This window comes from Carassius carassius, chromosome 34 (assembly GCF_963082965.1).
Source record: "Carassius carassius chromosome 34, fCarCar2.1, whole genome shotgun sequence".
Classification (NCBI taxonomy): domain Eukaryota; kingdom Metazoa; phylum Chordata; class Actinopteri; order Cypriniformes; family Cyprinidae; genus Carassius; species Carassius carassius.
Genome location: NC_081788.1, coordinates 20,465,948 through 20,484,201, shown reverse-complemented (window position 1 = coordinate 20,484,201; position 18,254 = coordinate 20,465,948). Strand labels below are relative to the sequence as shown.

The 18,254-nt window shown below is 35.7% G+C and overlaps 1 protein-coding gene and 1 long non-coding RNA gene across 5 annotated transcripts in view; both read left to right on the top strand.

Moving 5' to 3' along the window:
• Positions 1-485: 485 nt before the first annotated feature.
• On the top strand, positions 486-957 carry LOC132115210 (uncharacterized). The gene is made up of 2 exons (XR_009425440.1): positions 486-597; positions 832-957. It is a non-coding gene; the product is annotated as an uncharacterized LOC132115210 (long non-coding RNA).
• A 1,209-nt stretch (positions 958-2,166) lies between these two features.
• LOC132114692 (F-BAR domain only protein 1-like) overlaps positions 2,167-18,254 on the top strand; it is a 41,767-nt gene continuing 25,679 nt past the window's right edge. For all 4 annotated transcript variants that reach the window (XM_059522964.1, XM_059522963.1, XM_059522962.1 and 1 more), the window contains exons 1-2: positions 2,167-2,269; positions 14,573-14,626. In XM_059522964.1, coding sequence (XP_059378947.1) covers positions 14,594-14,626 — 33 coding nt within the window. In that variant the 5' untranslated portion in view covers positions 2,167-2,269; positions 14,573-14,593. The remainder of the gene's footprint in view (positions 2,270-14,572; positions 14,627-18,254) is intronic.

Here is an 18,254-nt window from a genome sequence, read left to right as displayed (position 1 = left end):
AAAAAGAAATCAATTTTAAGAGTTCTTGCCATACCAAATGTGGACGTTTCTGTAGAATGACCCAGGTGACTTTGTTTTTAATGATTTATCTTAAAGAAATATGCTGTTTTGGTTATTCAAGGACTAACTACAACTTTGTGTTAAGGTGTTACAATGACACCTGAGACACAGCAAGGATATGATATGATGTGGCAGCTGTCCTTTTTCATTCAGAGCATGGGTATATATATTTGCATCTTTGGTTGTTTAGCTTTGTTTACAATATTTTGTTTAATTCTCATGTCTTTTCAATCTTTTTCTGATTGTCAGATCTCCAGCAGAAAGTGAGATGACTTGAGACGGTCCAAAACCAAAGCCGCCCTGTTTGTGCTCGTATTGATCTATACTGAAACACTAATGACTGAAAAAGACACAACACACTCTGTCTTCTAGCAATGAGGAAGTTGCAGTGCTGAATTTAACCTACAGAGGGACCCAGAGTAGAGCAGATCCTCCAGAGACACACAATGCTAACAAAAAGGGAGGAATTTTGTCTTTTTCTTTCCACTCCACAGTTATTGAAAGATGACGTGCCCCAGATTGGTGGCAAGAGAAAACGTGTTATTTAATTATACAAAGATAAATATATTAGTTGTTTGTTAATTAAATGATCTATATTTTAAAAAAATATATGTATATAGTGTTTTATATTTATATAGTTTTTTATGTGTATTTATGTATGTTTTATATATAAGAACTGCCATTTATTTCTATAATTGCTTATATTTGCATGTCTTTTTTTTTAGAATGTCCTGTTTAATGTCATAATTATACTAATCTCTGTGTTTACAGAAAATCAGCATCGAAACTAATTTTGCCTTACGAGTTTAAAGTCTACGATAAGATTTTCTCCAGTCGGCAATATCTAAATCTGAGTGCTGAGTCAGTATTGACATGACACATTCATTAGTCATGCCTTGACTAAAACGCTCTGAGAGAAACTTTTCCACTCATCTCCACGGATCCATGAGAAATTAAGCTTTATTTAAACTGGAAATACGTTGACGTTTTATGGAAAAGCATGAACACTGTGCACAAGATGGCAAAGCATCTCTCAATCTGTTCTTCTCCACAGCATCATGTCAAGTACCAACATCTCCAGCAGAAGACCTTCATCTGCTTGCACACCATCTGCAGCAAGTCATTCAATTTTAAGAAGCATCTGAAGGAGCATGAAAAGTTGCATAGTAGCCTAGTTAGTTTTTAGTCAATGTGAATGATGTATGTGATAAATGTCATCCAGTGTACTTCTGGACAGGCACTATATGTATGAGTATATATGTATATATTTTGTATATAATTGGTTTTAATAAAAAAATCTTCTACGGTATTATTTTGTTTTCTAGTGGTGTTTTGTTTTCATGCAGAAGCTGAATTTATATATAATGACCAAATTCAGCATACTCAGGTCAGTGTATTAATTATTAATCATTTTGTTTATTATTTTAAAATTTGTCATATTTTGTAACTTATATCACACACTGCTCATGGGACAACATTATGAGACTTCAGTAATATGGTCAATACCCATTAATTGGCAGTTGAATTGAATTGACAATTGAAACTGCTTTTTTATTATTATTTCTAGCACATATAAATGAGATTTATTGTGTCATTTCATTTTTTGTCTGAACTTGAGATTTTGTAGTGCAATTCTGTGTTGCTATTATAAATTATCAACACAAGATATTTTTTGCGCTTCTTATAGTATTGTATTATTTTTTTCTGTCCAAATGCTTAAATCGCAGTTGTTAGAAAGATTTGATCCGCCATATTTTGCATTTGCGCCGAGTACTTCTTTTCTGGCCATTTTGGAAATCGGTCTGTCTTTTATGAAATTTTGTAAAGAAAATAATTTGCATACATTACAATAATCGAACTCAAGGGTTCCCGCCTTTAGAGCGGGATTACTTTGATTGACAAACGCTTTATCCAAAGACTCTTGTCCATGGGAGGTGGGCGTTGCCTCTTGAAATCGAACCATTACTCTATTGGCTAGGAAAAGCGGCACTCGAAACGCAGTTGCCATGCCTACACAGTTTTGCTCCATTGACGCTTGAGTGACGGGAAACTTGAACCAATAGAAGCACGGGTGGGTGGGGCTTTTTGAACACTGTCAACTGTACGCTCAAACCTTCTTAACTCTCCGTAACACATTTGAAGCGGCACGGTCAGAACAGCTGCCGGCGATGAAAATGAGCTATATTGTTTTTACTGAAACCACAAGCAGGTAACATACTTTTATACGTTTCTATGCACAGTATGAAGCCATGGCTTATGCTACTGAAACATTTTACCTGGAATGCAACATAATAGGCGTCTAACACTGGGCAGCTCCTCGTGTGTCACTGACAGTCAGGCTTTCCCCAGCGCAGCATCTCTGTTTCAGTGTGTCTGTGTAAGCATTGTGGAGTTAAAGCTTGATCATATGCAACAAGGTCAGTTTCAGTTTGGGCTGGCAGCGCACAGCATGTGTATAAGTGCATTTCCTCTGTCTAGAACAAAGATTTTAGACACTGTGCTTTCTGGAAGTTGCTGCGACAGAATAATGTTGTGGAAAGTTGTGGAGATTTTTTTTCTCTCTTATATGTAATTTAAATGTTGGATATATTAATTTGTTTGTTAATTATATGTATTTTAAAATATGATGCTATATATTTTATATATTAATTCAGGGCATTCGGTAACTGTACGTACAGTAATATGGCATGCCAACTAACTAACTATAAGAGCTGGGTAGATTACTTGAAAACTGTAATCCGTTACTGATTCCAAATTACATGACAAAAATTGTAGTTTGTAAAGTAATCCATTACATTACACATTTAAGGTAATATAATCAGATTACTTTTAGATTACTTTTGACCTTACTCACTTATCACATTGTTTTAAATAGGATAATCTTGTACCATATTGATATAAAAAATACAAAAAGAAAGAAAATGTATTTCATTCGTTGAAGTTAACAACATAAATAAAATAACAAAAATAAAATAAATCATTTTAAAATAACATCAAAAGAAATAAAACACTTCCTAAAAAAAAATGTTGTTTAATTGTTTACCTGCATCCCATGTAACCATTTACCAATGTCAAAGAACCTTGAACATGCAAATGTGATTATGTTATATATTTAATGTTATTAAATATTTATCTTAAAATCTCAGGGGTACTTTAAGTAATTATAGTAGATGAAAGATGTTCAGATGACAAAAAAAAAGTTTGGGAATGTCTGCATTAAGAAATAATGTGAATTTGTGCATTTTAATATGTTTCTTCTTTAAACATTGAAATAGATGGTTAAATAACCTACTGAGTGATAATTCAGATATCAATGTGTTCATCAGTAGGCTAGATGATGCAACGTCGAAAGACTTGAAATGATTTTCGTAAATCCAGTGGTCAAAAGCTGTGTAGCCACCAGACTAGTGACTGGTCTTTGTGTGAATGTCCACAAAACTGGAAGACTTTCTGACTGTATATAAGCAGTAGAATATTTTAGAAAGGAAGAGTTAAAGGATGAAAAAGAGGAATTAGGAGAATTTTTAAATTATGAATAATTTATTTCTATTGTATGAATAATATGTAATCATGTAATCCATAAAAATTAACTGTAGACATTACAAGCATTTTAAAATGTAATTTCATCTAATTACAAGTACTTCATTATTGGAATCTGATTACATAATCCAGATCACATGAAATCAGTTACTACCCAGCACATACACAATAAATGGGCATACATAGCAAACGCGAGTTCAACGATTTGCGCGAGTAGATTACATACAAAGTCAATGCAAAGACGCGATCAGACTATGGATCAGACGCATCCTCGCGCGGGTCTAGAGACGTGATGCCCCACGTTTGGCGTGTATGCCCCATAATACTAATCTTGTTGATCGTTATAATAGCATATGTGTTCTGTAAAGATACGAATCAAAACAACTCACCTGTTGAGTAAAACAGAAGCGAGATCGGCATCTCTTTCTAGTTGAAGTTTGTCGCAAAGCTCTCTCCATCTAGAAAATGCAACACCGATATTGATCCTTGCTCTTTCTCTCTTCTTGTCCCAAACTCTTCTTGGGTCGTTTGGTTGGCCCGTGCGCTTACGTTTACGGGAGCTGTCCTTGTCGTCGGAACCAGCGGCAGACGGTAAACAGTTATTATGTTCCATAAATAAGTAACACAATCCACCATAAAACGTGCAAGAAGAAGTAAATAAGGAACTGCTTGAAGCAAGCTAATGGATTGCTGGACGCTAGACACTACTTCCGCATTTGTCCACGACACTGTTGTCATGTGGTTTCTACGTCAGTAAAGGTGTTAAAGGATAACTAACGTCATTGACAGGCGACTGCACTGCCCCGTGTCACTGTTTAGAATGGGAATTTTCTCATGATTTACAAGTAGTTGAAAACATTAGAGATATTGTTAGTAATCAGCTGGACAAAATATATAACACTAGCCTAGTGGTTTTTGGATATTTTACTGCAAATATCTTACAAATTGTACCTTTAACTAGCACCTATAGATTTAGACGACTCTATTAATCGATTCAGTTTGTCAGTAGCACTTATTCACTTCCGATCAGTACCTTTTCCAGTTGTTACTGGTACCTATTCTAACTTTGCTAGTAACTATTCATTTGGCACTAATTTTTCTATCTGTCACAGATTTGTTTTCATTTATATTTTAGATTCTAGTACCCATTTATGAAACACTGCTGTCTGTTCCAGTTGAATCTATAGAATATTTAGTAAACCTGGAATAGGTAACAGCAAGTCATCAACAACAATTTGAAGTGAACAGATATTTTATGGACTAAAAATCTCAATTCAGGGACTGAATATGTTCAAATTGTAAATAGTAACAATAACAGTTAACCTACTTGTCATTGATGGGATAGAGAATAGAAGAAATAGGCCTACTAGTTTGTAATAAATAAGTAGTGACTGAACTAAACACTAATAATAAGTTATTGTAAAATATTTTTACTGGTTAGTTTTAAGGAATACATTTTAGAAAAACTTTGCTTTATATCCGTTTAGATTTTACTAAGATTCTAATTGGACCTCTATTTAGACTATCAAATTTCATTAAAGGACGCATCGTTTGTTCTGCAAATTGTGTGAATGAAAAATGTCCCTGTCATTCTAGAAGAAGTGGATCAGAAGAAATATATCTAGAAGCGGCCAGTCAACTGTTTGGAAGTGTGGCAAGTTGTTTCTAGAAGCACTTGGTGCACAGTGTCACATCCTGAGCTAGTGCCATGTGATTGTAGATTTGTGGAGAATGGCTGCAGGCTAGTTCATATTCCCACAAAGTCAAAAGAGTTTGCAAAGCTGAGTTATTGTGCACCACAGATCCTGAGGCCCATATACACTGTACTCCTGTAACTTTGCTGTGTGATCTCTTGCAGTGTGTTTTGTAAATGCATGGCATGGTATTCACACCTCATGATAAGAGTCTTGTGATGCACATGCAGATTGTCCTTTGAGTGTGTCTTGACTTGTTCTTGTTTAGTCTACCCTTTAAAAAAACAGAGATTCACAAAATTATGATCTATATTTACAGTACACAAACATAACATAACATTATTATGACAATTTTAAGATGCACTTGAGAGCATTGAGATGTGGCTAAGATGGGAAATAATTTAGGAGTGCTTTTAAAATCAAATGAACAAACCATTCAACCGTCTGATTCTAATACTGTAATGCAGATTCTTGTCAAATTGTGGTCCATGAAAAATTCCAAAAGGTTCTTGAGTTGAGTGGCTAGTTAAAAAAAATAATAATAATAATTCTACAAATCGCAAACATTGAATTAATAGACTGATTAACACACTAATTAAACTGATAGACTTAACAGTAACACTTGTTCATTAAATTAATGTTATGTTTAGTTATGTAACTTACAGTTACCACCAGTGTATGTGTTAATTTTACACTATTTACTAGTGAATCCTCACCTCATTTTAAATTTATTATGGAAAGAGAACAGTGTAGTTATAGTAGTGTAGTTATAGTACTTCAAATTTTAGACAAATTGGCAAAAAAAAAAACAGAAAAACAGAGGTTATGGACTGGTAAAAATTAGGTAATTTAAGATACAGGGTATAAAGTTGGATGATTGTATTAACATATTATAGTAATTGTTTTGACATGGTGGTTGGTTTCTCCAAGAAAGGTCCTCAGATTGTTTTATTTATTTACTTATTTATTTTTTGACACATTGAAGTAGTCCACTTTCTTGTTAAAGACTGTCTTGTTGCTGTGTAAAGATTTTGATGGAAACATTTAGTCATTATGAAATCAAACATATGACTTTTTTTTACGATCATCAGTGTAAAGACTTCGGTTGAAATGTTCAATCTGTAATATTACTAGTCATATTATATGTTTTGACGGTACTGATGAATGCTAATGATGTCTTTCATCATAGTTTCCATCATTTCCAAAATTGTTGGCTTTTAACACTTCTAGCATTGCACTTACCTCAAAATAAAAGCTAACAACTTTTAAAGCCTGTTAGAAATTCAAATATCAATATTTGGTTATCAGTGTTGACTGCATTGCAAGGGATAAAATGCATTTAAGGGAAGTAGATACAAAATTGAACTACCTTATAATCTGTAGTGTGATGAGTCTGAGTCTTGCAAACAGTTTATTTTTTAGGACTGAAGACTGACATTGCTGCATTTCCTCTGTGCTCGAGAGATATCATCCAGTGATGCATGGCTCGCCAGTGTGAGCATGCATGCAGAATGCATTGTTTTTTGTTTTGTAGAGTAAGCTTTCTCTCTCTTAAAAGTTTCATGCCGCATTTTGGTTTTGGAAGCTATTTAAGGTTCTTATCCTGTCTCACTTCATATAAAAGACTGATTAGAGCTCTGAACCCTGAAGGCATCTGGATAATTCTGTTTTACTCAAGTGAAGAGCTTTGAAAGTGCTGCACATCCTATCTCCAGCTTTCAGTTTCTTATACTTGAGGTCATGCAGAAGTTAACAGTAGATACTATGACCCCACACTCGGCCTGCTAAAACGTAGTATGTCTGGCACTTTTTAAGTCAAGTTAGATCCATTATCAGGTCTGAAAGAGTTGAGACACATGAAAGCCAGTGCGGTTTGGGATAAGAGGGATCATTCAGGAACACCCCTGACTCAGAGGATATGAAGAGAAGGAGGAAAGAAGGACAGAGAGAGGGAGGTGGGGGATGCACAGTACTTTGCATTTAAATTTGAATCGGCTTGAATTGGTCCTGTTGATTAGACTTCATCAGAAGGAACCTGCTGTATTAGCATGGACTCTCTCATTAAAAGTCGAGAAACATCGAATTACTTTAACAAAGTAAAAACCTGAAGTTTCAAGAAATCTGGTCCAATTCTCCTGTCACTTGATTTATTATCCGCTTATAACTGATGGTCGATAGCATCAGCATTGAAAGATTTGTGGTTGTGTGTCAGTGCTGCTGGCTCACCTACATCCCTGCCAAGCAGGACAGCGCCTGTGGGCAAAGCTTGGCAGCTGGTGGCAGATGGAGGATTTCTGTCTGTTGGGCTGTCTAGAGGCACACAGAAGCCTGGAGAAGGGAACGTGGCTCCAAGCCTAGCCTGATTGTGGGTCATTGTTACATGAATTGGATGTGGGACTTAAGTATCGATTAAGTATCCATAAGTATCGATTTTTGTCATCTTGTTTATAGTTAAATGTTTTAATAGAATAATTCACCCAAAAATGAAAATGTTGTCACTTGATCATTAGGGTTGTAACGATGCACCCCGAGCCTGTTGAAAATCGATGCAAATATGCAATGATTCAAATCGGTTGAGATGTTAAATGAATTGCGATACAATTGTGGGTAGGAGTTTATAACATTCGGTGAATGGTGAATTATGGTCATATGCAAAGGCAGAGGATGCTGGGAAACAAATAATAATAAAAAAAACATTAAACTGCTTTGAGTATAAATGGTCAGTCGTCATTTTCAAGGTTTTAACAGTATTTCAGTGAAATTATCAGGAGAGTACAGACAACATGCTTGTGTGGCATGATAATAAAACCTAGTTTATCTCATTGCCGTTTAATTGTGCCTTTCATATGCAACTGTCCCCGAATTCAGAAAGCCCTAATCAAATTTGCTATCTAGGTCATTTATGAGGTGCATGCTGACCCATAAAACTGAGAAAGCAACAGAAAGTAATGCCAGAGAATAGGATTATGTTTCTCATTTGTGTTGCTTACCTCTGTCAGAGTCTTCTAGACGTGTTCTGTCATTTAAATATGCTGTTGGGCTGTACAAACATGGTTTAATGACATGGCCTGCTGTCATAGACAGTGCTCGAGCACTACTTAAAGTTAAATTAAATTAAAATAAAATTCATGCATTTAGCAGACACTTTTATCCAAAGCGAATTACAGTGCATTCAGGCTATCAATATTTACCTATCATGTGTTCCCGGGGAATCGAACCCACAACCTTGCACTTGTTAACGCAAAGCTCTACCAATTGAGCTACAGAAACACTACTTACAACAACAACAACGGCATTCAGCACCGCACAAAAGCCAGTAGAGACTGTAGATTCATTCTGCTGTCTCTGAACAGAGAAACAAGCTGAACTCTGTTGGTGTGCAAGGATATATTTCTGTTGTCCACATGGTGCCATTCGCCATACTGTTCAGTGATCAGTGACAATGTTGTCTTAATTGCTAATTAGTATACACAGCAGATAATTTATTATCTAAAGCAGCTGACACTTTAGAAAGAGGAAATCTGGGGTTTAAGACCTTGTTCGTATCACCTTGGTTTATTGGTCAACACCCCTTTGAGAATTTAAACCTTTAACCTTTAGCCCAGACATTTATTCATGATGCATTTTAAACTTGGAGTGAACAACTTTATTTTACAATAGTTATTTTTGGTCTTTAAATTGAATTTGTTTAGCAGTATTCCAACAGCAGTGGGACTTTTTTGACTGTTTGGATCAGTCTTCTTGTCTGTGTTTGCCCATTTCTGTCAATTTGTGCATATTGTGTCTAAATGTAGGTTACTGAATATTAACCCCTTCAGTGAACTGTTCTACATAAGCAATATATCGCATAATATATCACAACTGTGCTGTTGTTAATAATAATGCTGCTATTTAGAGCAAAAGCACTCTTGCTCATATAATATTGCCTAATTACCATTTTTCTTGGACATGTACAGTACCATGGTATTTCCATGGAATTATTTAATACATTGGTAAATGAATATGGTAATGATTCACAACATGGTCTTGGGTTTTCTGTGTTAACTGAATACACATAACATTTTGTAAGGGCTTTTTGTTTTTGTGGAAACAGCAGACAGGGCTTCTATAGCATAAGCCTCAGAATTTCCTGTAAAAATAAATAAATAATAATAATTTTAAAAAAAATCAGCCAAATGTATTCATAATCACACCAAATCAAGTTCTGGGAATCTTGCTGAAGCTCTAATGCAGATTCAGACGTCCTTGGTGGGAGGGGGATTTGGCAAGCGCCGCTGAAGATGCTGCAAAAACCCCTCTGATAGAAAAAAATCTCAGCTCATTTACTTTGCCAGAGCAGGTGAGGAAGGACACAGAAACACTTTTTTGATTCACATTAACCCACACGGTAATATGTATTAGAGGCTGAATTCACCAGATAGCCATGGCGCATCTTTTTCCTCAAAAGGTTGTTCATCAGAGATTTCGGTTTCAATTTAAGTACTGTCATTTCTTATAAACGTATTTTAGGTCACTGTTGGTTGGTTTGCTCCCTCAATTTCTTTTCTAATGCAGCCCTGAAATTATTAGAAACATTAAAAATCATTCTTCATCATTTAGAGTTTCACTCCCCTTACACACACTCTGACTTTGACAGATGGGGCTCTAGTAGTCAAGCAGACTGTCTAACTGTCGATTCTTGGCTCTGTAGCCATGCTTCACTCACTCCTGAAGTGGTTGATACACTGCTTCTGTTTAGATACAGCTCGATGTGAAGCTTCAGAAGAGAGAGAAAGGAGATCAGCGTCTTCCCTTTGAGCTGCATCTGCATCTGCCAATAGTTATCTAACAATCCTCTCAATCACAGCAAATTGAGAAAGAGGGAGAATGAAAGGATGAAAAGTGCTGAACGTTGCCAATTAAATGCTGCTTGAGAGGGATGAGGGTCACTGCATGGCTGTGTGCTTTACTTTTGGTAAAATTTCATGCCATCTATCAGTATACTTGCTGTGAACATGCTTTTGTTATATTTATGCATATCTTTAAATGAATGAATGGAATATGTGGTTTAATTTTCCTTGTAAGCTAAAATATTATTTTTGTCACAAAAATCTTCAGAAGAACTGGATAAAATGAATGACTATGACATGACTAAATTTGATTTAGTTTCAATTTTAGAATTTTAACATAAATTAGAATTTATATTGAGATAATTGCAAATATATATTCAAATTTGTCCATATTTGTCTTGGGGTTCCTATTCCGGTGCTAATGCTAATAGATTTTTTGGGGTATTACATAGACCTTGGTAAAGATGCCTCTAGAGAAATTGACTACCAACCATTTTTATTTATTTTTTTTTTGCAAGAAAACATGAATTTCCATTAACAGGACACTGGTCCTGACAGACTCGCTGAGCACCAGATGGGTCTTCCAGGACTCACTCCACACCGACCACAAAATCAGCTACAGGAGACTTTTAGTCTTCAATGGAAAATTCAGCTGCCAGTGTCACTGTGTTTTGGTGCCAAAAAGGGCAGGTTTGCCATGATCCCAAATGGCTGTAATCTGCTAGCTTTTTATTTAACTGAAACATAATTTTTTTTGCCTTTTATCATGCCATTGGTTTGATATTAACAAGCGCCAGTGTTAAATGAATATTTTAGCAATAATAAGATGTTATCGATTAAAATCTTATTAAACATCTTAAACTTAGTATTGCTATTGTCATGTCCACCGACATACACATGGTTAACATATAGACTAAATTACAGAGTATGTGAAGCCAATATTTAAAAATTCCTTCTTGTCCCAGTTGGATTGTATTCCGTGTCCTCCACGTTACACCCTGATGTCTGTTTGAAGCATTCTGAACTGATGACTGAGTCTTATTTATGGAACAAGCCACACTGCCAAGCTTGTGTCATCCGTAGGGGTGTAAGGTTGGCCGGGTTGAGTTAATTAAAGGGGTGTGAAAGAAGGAGAGAGGGAGCAAGGCGTAAGCATGAGTATTTCCCTGTCCATGAGAGGTCATGCTGTGCACCGGCTGATGGCCGTCAATGGTGCCAGAGAAAAGCCCTGTGGTCAGCACTTCATGAGCTGCAGATCCTGCCAGCATCCAGCTCTCAGAATCATAACAGGAATCACACCTCCAACCGCTCTCTGCTGAGCCCACGCCTGGCTCCCACAAACACATCTACTCAAGGACAGCGCTGTTATTTTGGCAATTTCCTCAATGTTAATCTCCATAAACATCCATCATTTTTCTACAAATTGCGGTCTATAAAGAGAAGTATCATAAACACACCAAGAGCGCAATTACATTTTAAAATAACAGTTGTATAATGTATTCCTTTGATAGTAAAGCTGAAATATTTCTAACATATATAATAATATACATAATAGTAATATAGTTAAATAATATCTGAAAAAATCTTATAAAAATGTCTTTATACAAAATATATAGCTGGTTTTGCCTTTATATTTTAGGAAGGTGGTCCTTCAAAAAAAAGGATTGGGGTAAAGCATTTAGTTTTGATGTCTGTGGCATTATCCTAATATCAGTAAGTGTCAGAGCTGTGGCCCAGTGTGTAATGCTCATCACACACTTGAAGAACAGTTGTGATCATGGAGAGGGGTTTCAGTCTGTGTCCTGATCCCGTTCCCTTCTCCCTCTACTTTCCTGTCTACCTCCACTGTCCTGTCAGGCACAAAAGCCCATTAATATTTAGAGATGTTTCTGAAGGATTCTAACCTGGCTGATGTCAGGATCCTCATTATGAACCCTTGGTGTTGAGCTGTAGGCTGCATGCACATTAGAAATCAGGAGCACAAACCTGCCAATAGACACTGAACTGAAAATACGGTCACATTCTGAGAGATCAACGGTCACTGCCAGGATGTGTTTACAAAAGAGAGTGAGGAAAGATGAGGAGAGGGTAGGAAAGAGGATGAAAATGTTTTATGTGTGTGTATTACAGAAGAATGCTCTGTAAGGACTCAGCTCCTTGCACCTCTCCTCAGAGAGACATTTAGCCATCATATACGCAGCTGCAGAATAAGACGCATTATGAAACATAACTCAGTTCAACTGATCTGACATCAAAATTTTCAAAAGCATTTTCGTGTTTCATTTAGCCCCAGATCTTAAGAACAAATGTTACATTTGGTTTCACTGAATAGACTCAACCAAAAAAAAAAAGAAATTCAGTGGGCTGCTCATGCAGGCTATTAGGTGATGGTTGTATATTTTTGAGTTTGCTGACATTTACTTTCACAAAGAGACACTTTCACAGTGTCATCTGCTCTGCCAGAACATTTAAACAAAGTGAGTATGTTTGTGTGTGCACTTTAGTGTGGGTTTGGTCTTATTAAAATTGAGTCCTTGGCACTAGCACCTGCATGAGCCTGCTTCCATCAGCATTATATGTCAGTCTGCTCTCCTGGTTAACCTTGTTTTGATTGTGTACCTTGTTTCTTCACTGTACAATGTTATGAAATGCATCCAGGTTCAAAAAAGGTGTATCCAGTATGCAAAGAGAAAGTCGGCCCATCTTGTTTTAAGGATACTCAATTCATTATAATGACAGCTCATGAAACAATAAGTTGAGATATAAGTTGATGTTAAATATGGACTAGATATTTTAATTTATTGGTATTAAATTTTTTATTTGTCTTTTTGTCTCTGTCTGTTTATCTATCTATCTACAATTTTTTTTCATACTTTGCATTATAACATTGATGTTAATTTACTTAAAAACAATTTGTTTAAAATAAAATAAAGATAAGTTATAGTCTATGAACATCAAACATTTTACTATTTTAAAATGAATTTAATCACAATTCTTATGATATTTTCCTAGAAGAAGTTTGGTCAAAACATATGGAAGGCATTTTCTGCCAAATTTAAATAAATAAATGAAATGATTAAAATTAAAACCAGATTAACTATTTCATTACAGAAAACTGTACGCAAAATATGTGACAAAATTGAGAATGGAATTAAATGATTTCATTTTCACAGTGACATACCTGTCAAATTGAAAAATAAAATGCAATTGGTGATTTCACATTTCATTTTCAATACAGTCTTGCCTCGAGACTGTATTGAAAATGAAATGTGAAATCACCAATTGCATTTTATTTTTAAAATAAAATATTAAAATGAAAAGCCAAACGTGAAAAAGAAACTACACATACAGTTTTAACAAAGCTCTTTATTAACGCTCACGCAATAATAGTGACACAATTCAAATTTAAATGTAAATTTTACTTGTCATTTTAATTCCTCTTTTATTTCACTGTTTTCATTTTCGTTTTCATTTTCAAAGACAACCTGCATGCAAATAATATGTTAATGAGTGGGTGTGGTTTAATTACGTTGTTACGTGGAGGAGCTATAATGGCGGTTATGGCCAGTATAGCAGCAGAATTAAACCAGCTAGCAAACATTTCGGATGATAATGACTTCAATTTGCTACGAGTTGAATCTATCTTGGATACACTTGGACATTTTGCAGCCGTCACAAACTCAGCAGACAGCAGATTTTCCGGGGAGTCTCGTGGAGGCTCAGGCCGAGGAACTGCAGTGGGTCGAGGGTTTGACGCATGCTGGTCAGGCTGGTTGTTTCTTCCATGTTCTAATGCTGCAGCAGCTTCCCGCAAAAGCTCACTAACAGATTCGCCATGTCTCAATTACAATATATTCACATTTTAATGTCGTTTCACACATTGTTTCAACCACCATTCAACTCATGCACACGAGACTTCGACGACTGTCTCTAGAGCCGTTACTTGAATAAGCCACACCCACTCATTAACATATTATTTGCATGCAGGTTGTCTTTGAAAATGAAAACGAAAATGAAAACAGTGAAATAAAAGAGGAATTAAAATGACAAGTAAAATTTACATTTAAATTTGAATTGTGTCACTATTATTGCGTGAGCGTTAATAAAGAGCTTTGTAAAAACTGTATGTGTAGTTTCTTTTTCACGTTTGGCTTTTCATTTTAATATTGGCAGTCTTGCCTCGAGACTGTATTGAAAATGAAATGTGAAATCACCAATTGCATTTTATTTTTCAATTTGACAGGGATGTCACCGTGAAAATGAAATCATTTAATTTCATTCTCAATTTTGTCACATATTTTGCGTACAGTTTTCTGTAATGAAATAGTTAATCTGGTTTTAATTTTAATCTTAATCATTTCATTTATTTATTTAAATTTGGCAGAAAATGCTTCCATAAAAACAACTCTAAATATTATATCTGGGCCATAACCCTCTTTTTTTTTTCAGAACCCTCTAGAAACCCTCTAAATGGAGATGCCATATTTCAAGAATAATTTTTGGGTAAGTCTGTCACATTTCTTATGCCATGGTTTGGTTTTTAATGTTTCAGCTTAGTAGCAGTACAGTAAGAGCAAATGTTTACTCAGCGAATGTTTGGTACAGTTGCCTTGTAAGCAGTTTGGGATTCATATGCTGACTGTTTCAGTCTCATCATTGAAAGAATGAAGGAGGGATGGAGTGAGGATAGAACAAAGAGAGTAAAAAGTGAGAGAACAAAAGCAGAGGGCTGCTCTTTGTCAGCTTTCCCATGAGGACTACCATGCTCTGCTCTTTCAGCAAACAGCAAAGCCATTTCAGGTGCGTTCTACTTTAATACCCTGCTGCTCTCAAAGAACGAGGGAGAAGAGAGGGGAAATCAATGAGGAACCACTGTTACTGAATACAGGCCACATTATAATAGTACAGAAACCTTCCAACCAGACAAAGTCATCCCTATGTTAAAGGAATTTATAACATGTGCCATCAGATTAGTTTTGTTTGAGATACTTTAGTTGTATCCTGCTCCAATCAGTATTTTTACAGACATTCATTCAGGGCCTGAATTTCATTTCTGAAAATGGGGGGAATGGCCCTCTTAGGTGATTCTTGTGGGGGGTGTTTTTTTATTTGATGGATGGAGGCAGGGGGCGCGAGTGCTGAATGGTTTAAGCACTGGCCAGACTTAAATAGAAATGCAAATGATAAACCTTAGTGATGATGATGTGACACTGCCTCGATTGACAGTTCCTGCGTCAACTGTGCAACATGCAGCTCATTTATAGTGTAGATGCGATGTGATGATTTGAAGCCATTTGCACATTTTGAGAGGGAAAGATACGAAGCAGGCAGTCATTCACTCACGCTGTTTGTGAAATCACGTCTCATAGAAAGTTGTAAATTATCAATTGTACCTCACCTTAAGGATTATAAATTTTTTTTACCCATGATGGACAGAGATTGAGACGGCGCCACTGCATGTCATTCCAAACCTCTTACGACAGGCACATTGTCGGTTTGAGATTGTTTTATGAGATCAGCCTTTATAGAGACTTCCAATCAAACTTCCCAAATTGATTATCAGCTGATAGCAATCGGTAGCAGATTAATCGGAGCACCCCTGTTTAATCTGAACAGCCCTTCTTTTATTTGTAGGCTTGACTAAGGTTTTATTTTTGACAGTAGTTCCTCTACTGTGTTCTTCTGTGTGGCTGCAGCCTTTGGTCTGCTGTACGGTTTCAACAAGGTCATTTAGTTGTCTGGTTTTGTGCAGCAGGACTGTGGTAGACGCAGGACCTCCACTATTGTGTTCTTACACAAAGCTGGTGTAAACCCCCTGCCCCCCCCCCCCCCCCCCCCCACTTAAAAAAAAAAAAACTCCAAAGCATCCATGCAGAACTATTATTCACTCTGGTCCCCCTCATCGCTCATGCAGATGTATGCAGACGTTCAGGCCTGCACTCTTTTCTGTTACTCTGAAAGCGGTCAAAGTGATTCAATTTACTTTAATATACGTTTTGGTCTTTTTGTGCGTGATTCATGAATACATTTTGTACCAAAAGAAAAAAAATTCAGATAAATAAATATTTCTAAATATTCCTTTTAAAATTCTTTAATCGTTCTTTTTTATATATATACAAACAAGTTTATATATATGAGACCCCCAGCTAGACACAGATAAGTTGATGCATTTTTAAATATATTTGTAATAATATTTTGAATAATTGTTTAATGCTAATATATATATATATATATATATATATTTTTTTTTTTTTTTTTTTGATATGATGTTTCTAGGTGGTTATTCTGGTGGGATGTTCATAAAGTTACAGAAATAAAATGCATTGAAAACACTAACTCGTGTTGGCTGTAAAGAAATTAATTGTCATTCTAATATGTGTCTGTGTGTTTCCATATAATCTGATCATAATTGTATGTGTTCGTCTGTTGTGCGTGTTCGTCCTTCTCTGACGGTTTCTACAGTAATGAATAAAAAACACCTGCGTGAAATGACTGAGACGACACATTTGGGTAATTACTGAAAATGCATGATTAATTAAGTCTCTGAGAGGGAATTCGCAATTGCAGTGATTAAGCACATTCCTTATTTAGCTCCTGCGTCTTCATCTTTACAACTGTCTTGAATCTGTTTCCTTCTCAGATGGAAAAGAGGGCATTCAGCAGGCCGTCAGATGTTTGTCGCACAACAGAGAGCTCATTTAGCTGCTTAATCAGTTCATTTTGTTTCATTCTGAGAACGGATGTGGATTTTCTCAGTCTCACATTAAAGTGTTTGTGGCTTTGGAGCTTTGGAAGAAGAGAGATTGATCTAGAAAATTGTTTAAAGTATGACCATAGCTCAGGACTCTACAGAGCGTGTATTTTCTTGCCTTTGCATGTGAAAATTACTTTGACCACCACACCAGTGTGAGTGAAATATGCCGCCCACTCAGACCTCATGAACTTATATAGTACCATCAGCCATCAAACATTAGACACAAATTAAATTTCATACTGCGAAACTGTGTTCTGTTTGATATATATTTTTAAATATTCATTTATGCATTGACCACATTTTTATAATTAGGGTTTCATGTAAAATTGATGTATAGTGTATGAATATTAATTGAGTCACTAATTTGGTCATCACATTGCTTAGTAACCTTCCAGGAGTGTTCAGTCAAGTAACTTAATAGAATTAAGTATTTGAAAATAAGGTTCAAGAATATCATTCAAAATTATTCATTATAAATATTCATGAGCCATTCTTTTATAATAGTATTCTAATAGAAGGATCTGTTACTTAATAAGCACACACTTAACAGTGTCTTTCTTTCAAGCCTTTATTGCTACTGAGTGATTTGTAATTCGTCCCCATTCATTTGTGTTTTAAGTCATGAATCCATCAGTTTCCACTGTCATATTGTGACTGCTGGTGGGCTTTGCTTGTGCATGAAAGCAATCATCTATGTAGCAAGCATTACTCATTTTCTTTTAAACAATCTATTTTTCAGTCTCAGGAGAGAATTCCTCAAGTCAGTGTCTAGTCCTGTCTCCATCTCCATCTCCAATTCAAGAGAAACGTCACTGTTAAAGTATATCTGTATGTCCTATTGTCCCCCTTATTTTTTATTTAATCAAGACTGGTCTAGATAAAGGTAGAAGAGAGGAGAATGATGTACTTTAAGTCTTTCAATGATTTCCCTCTTTCTCACCTAAGAGCTAATGCAGTTATTCATCATTGGTGACAGGACTGGGCCGTGTGTGTGTGTGTGTGTGTGTGTGTGTGTGTGTGTGTGTGTGTGTGTGTGTGTGTGTTTAATGTGCAGTCAGCAGTAGAAGTATTTTAACACTACAGCACTTCTGCAAGGAGTTCTGGGAAATGAGCAAATAATCAAATATAATCAAATAACATACCGTAATTCTTAAAATGATGCAAATGATGATGACAAAAAAGGAAAAGGTATTCGCTGAGAATTAATTTGATTCAGTATTGAAAAGTTTGATTTGATTCAGTTCAGATTCATTTGATCATATTGCAGTTGTAATCTATTTTTTTTTTACATGTTCTTACGTAGAGAAAAAAATGTTCTCTCTGGTAATGTGTTAACTTCTACATGGCAGTATTTCAGACTGACCGCTTCAAACTAAT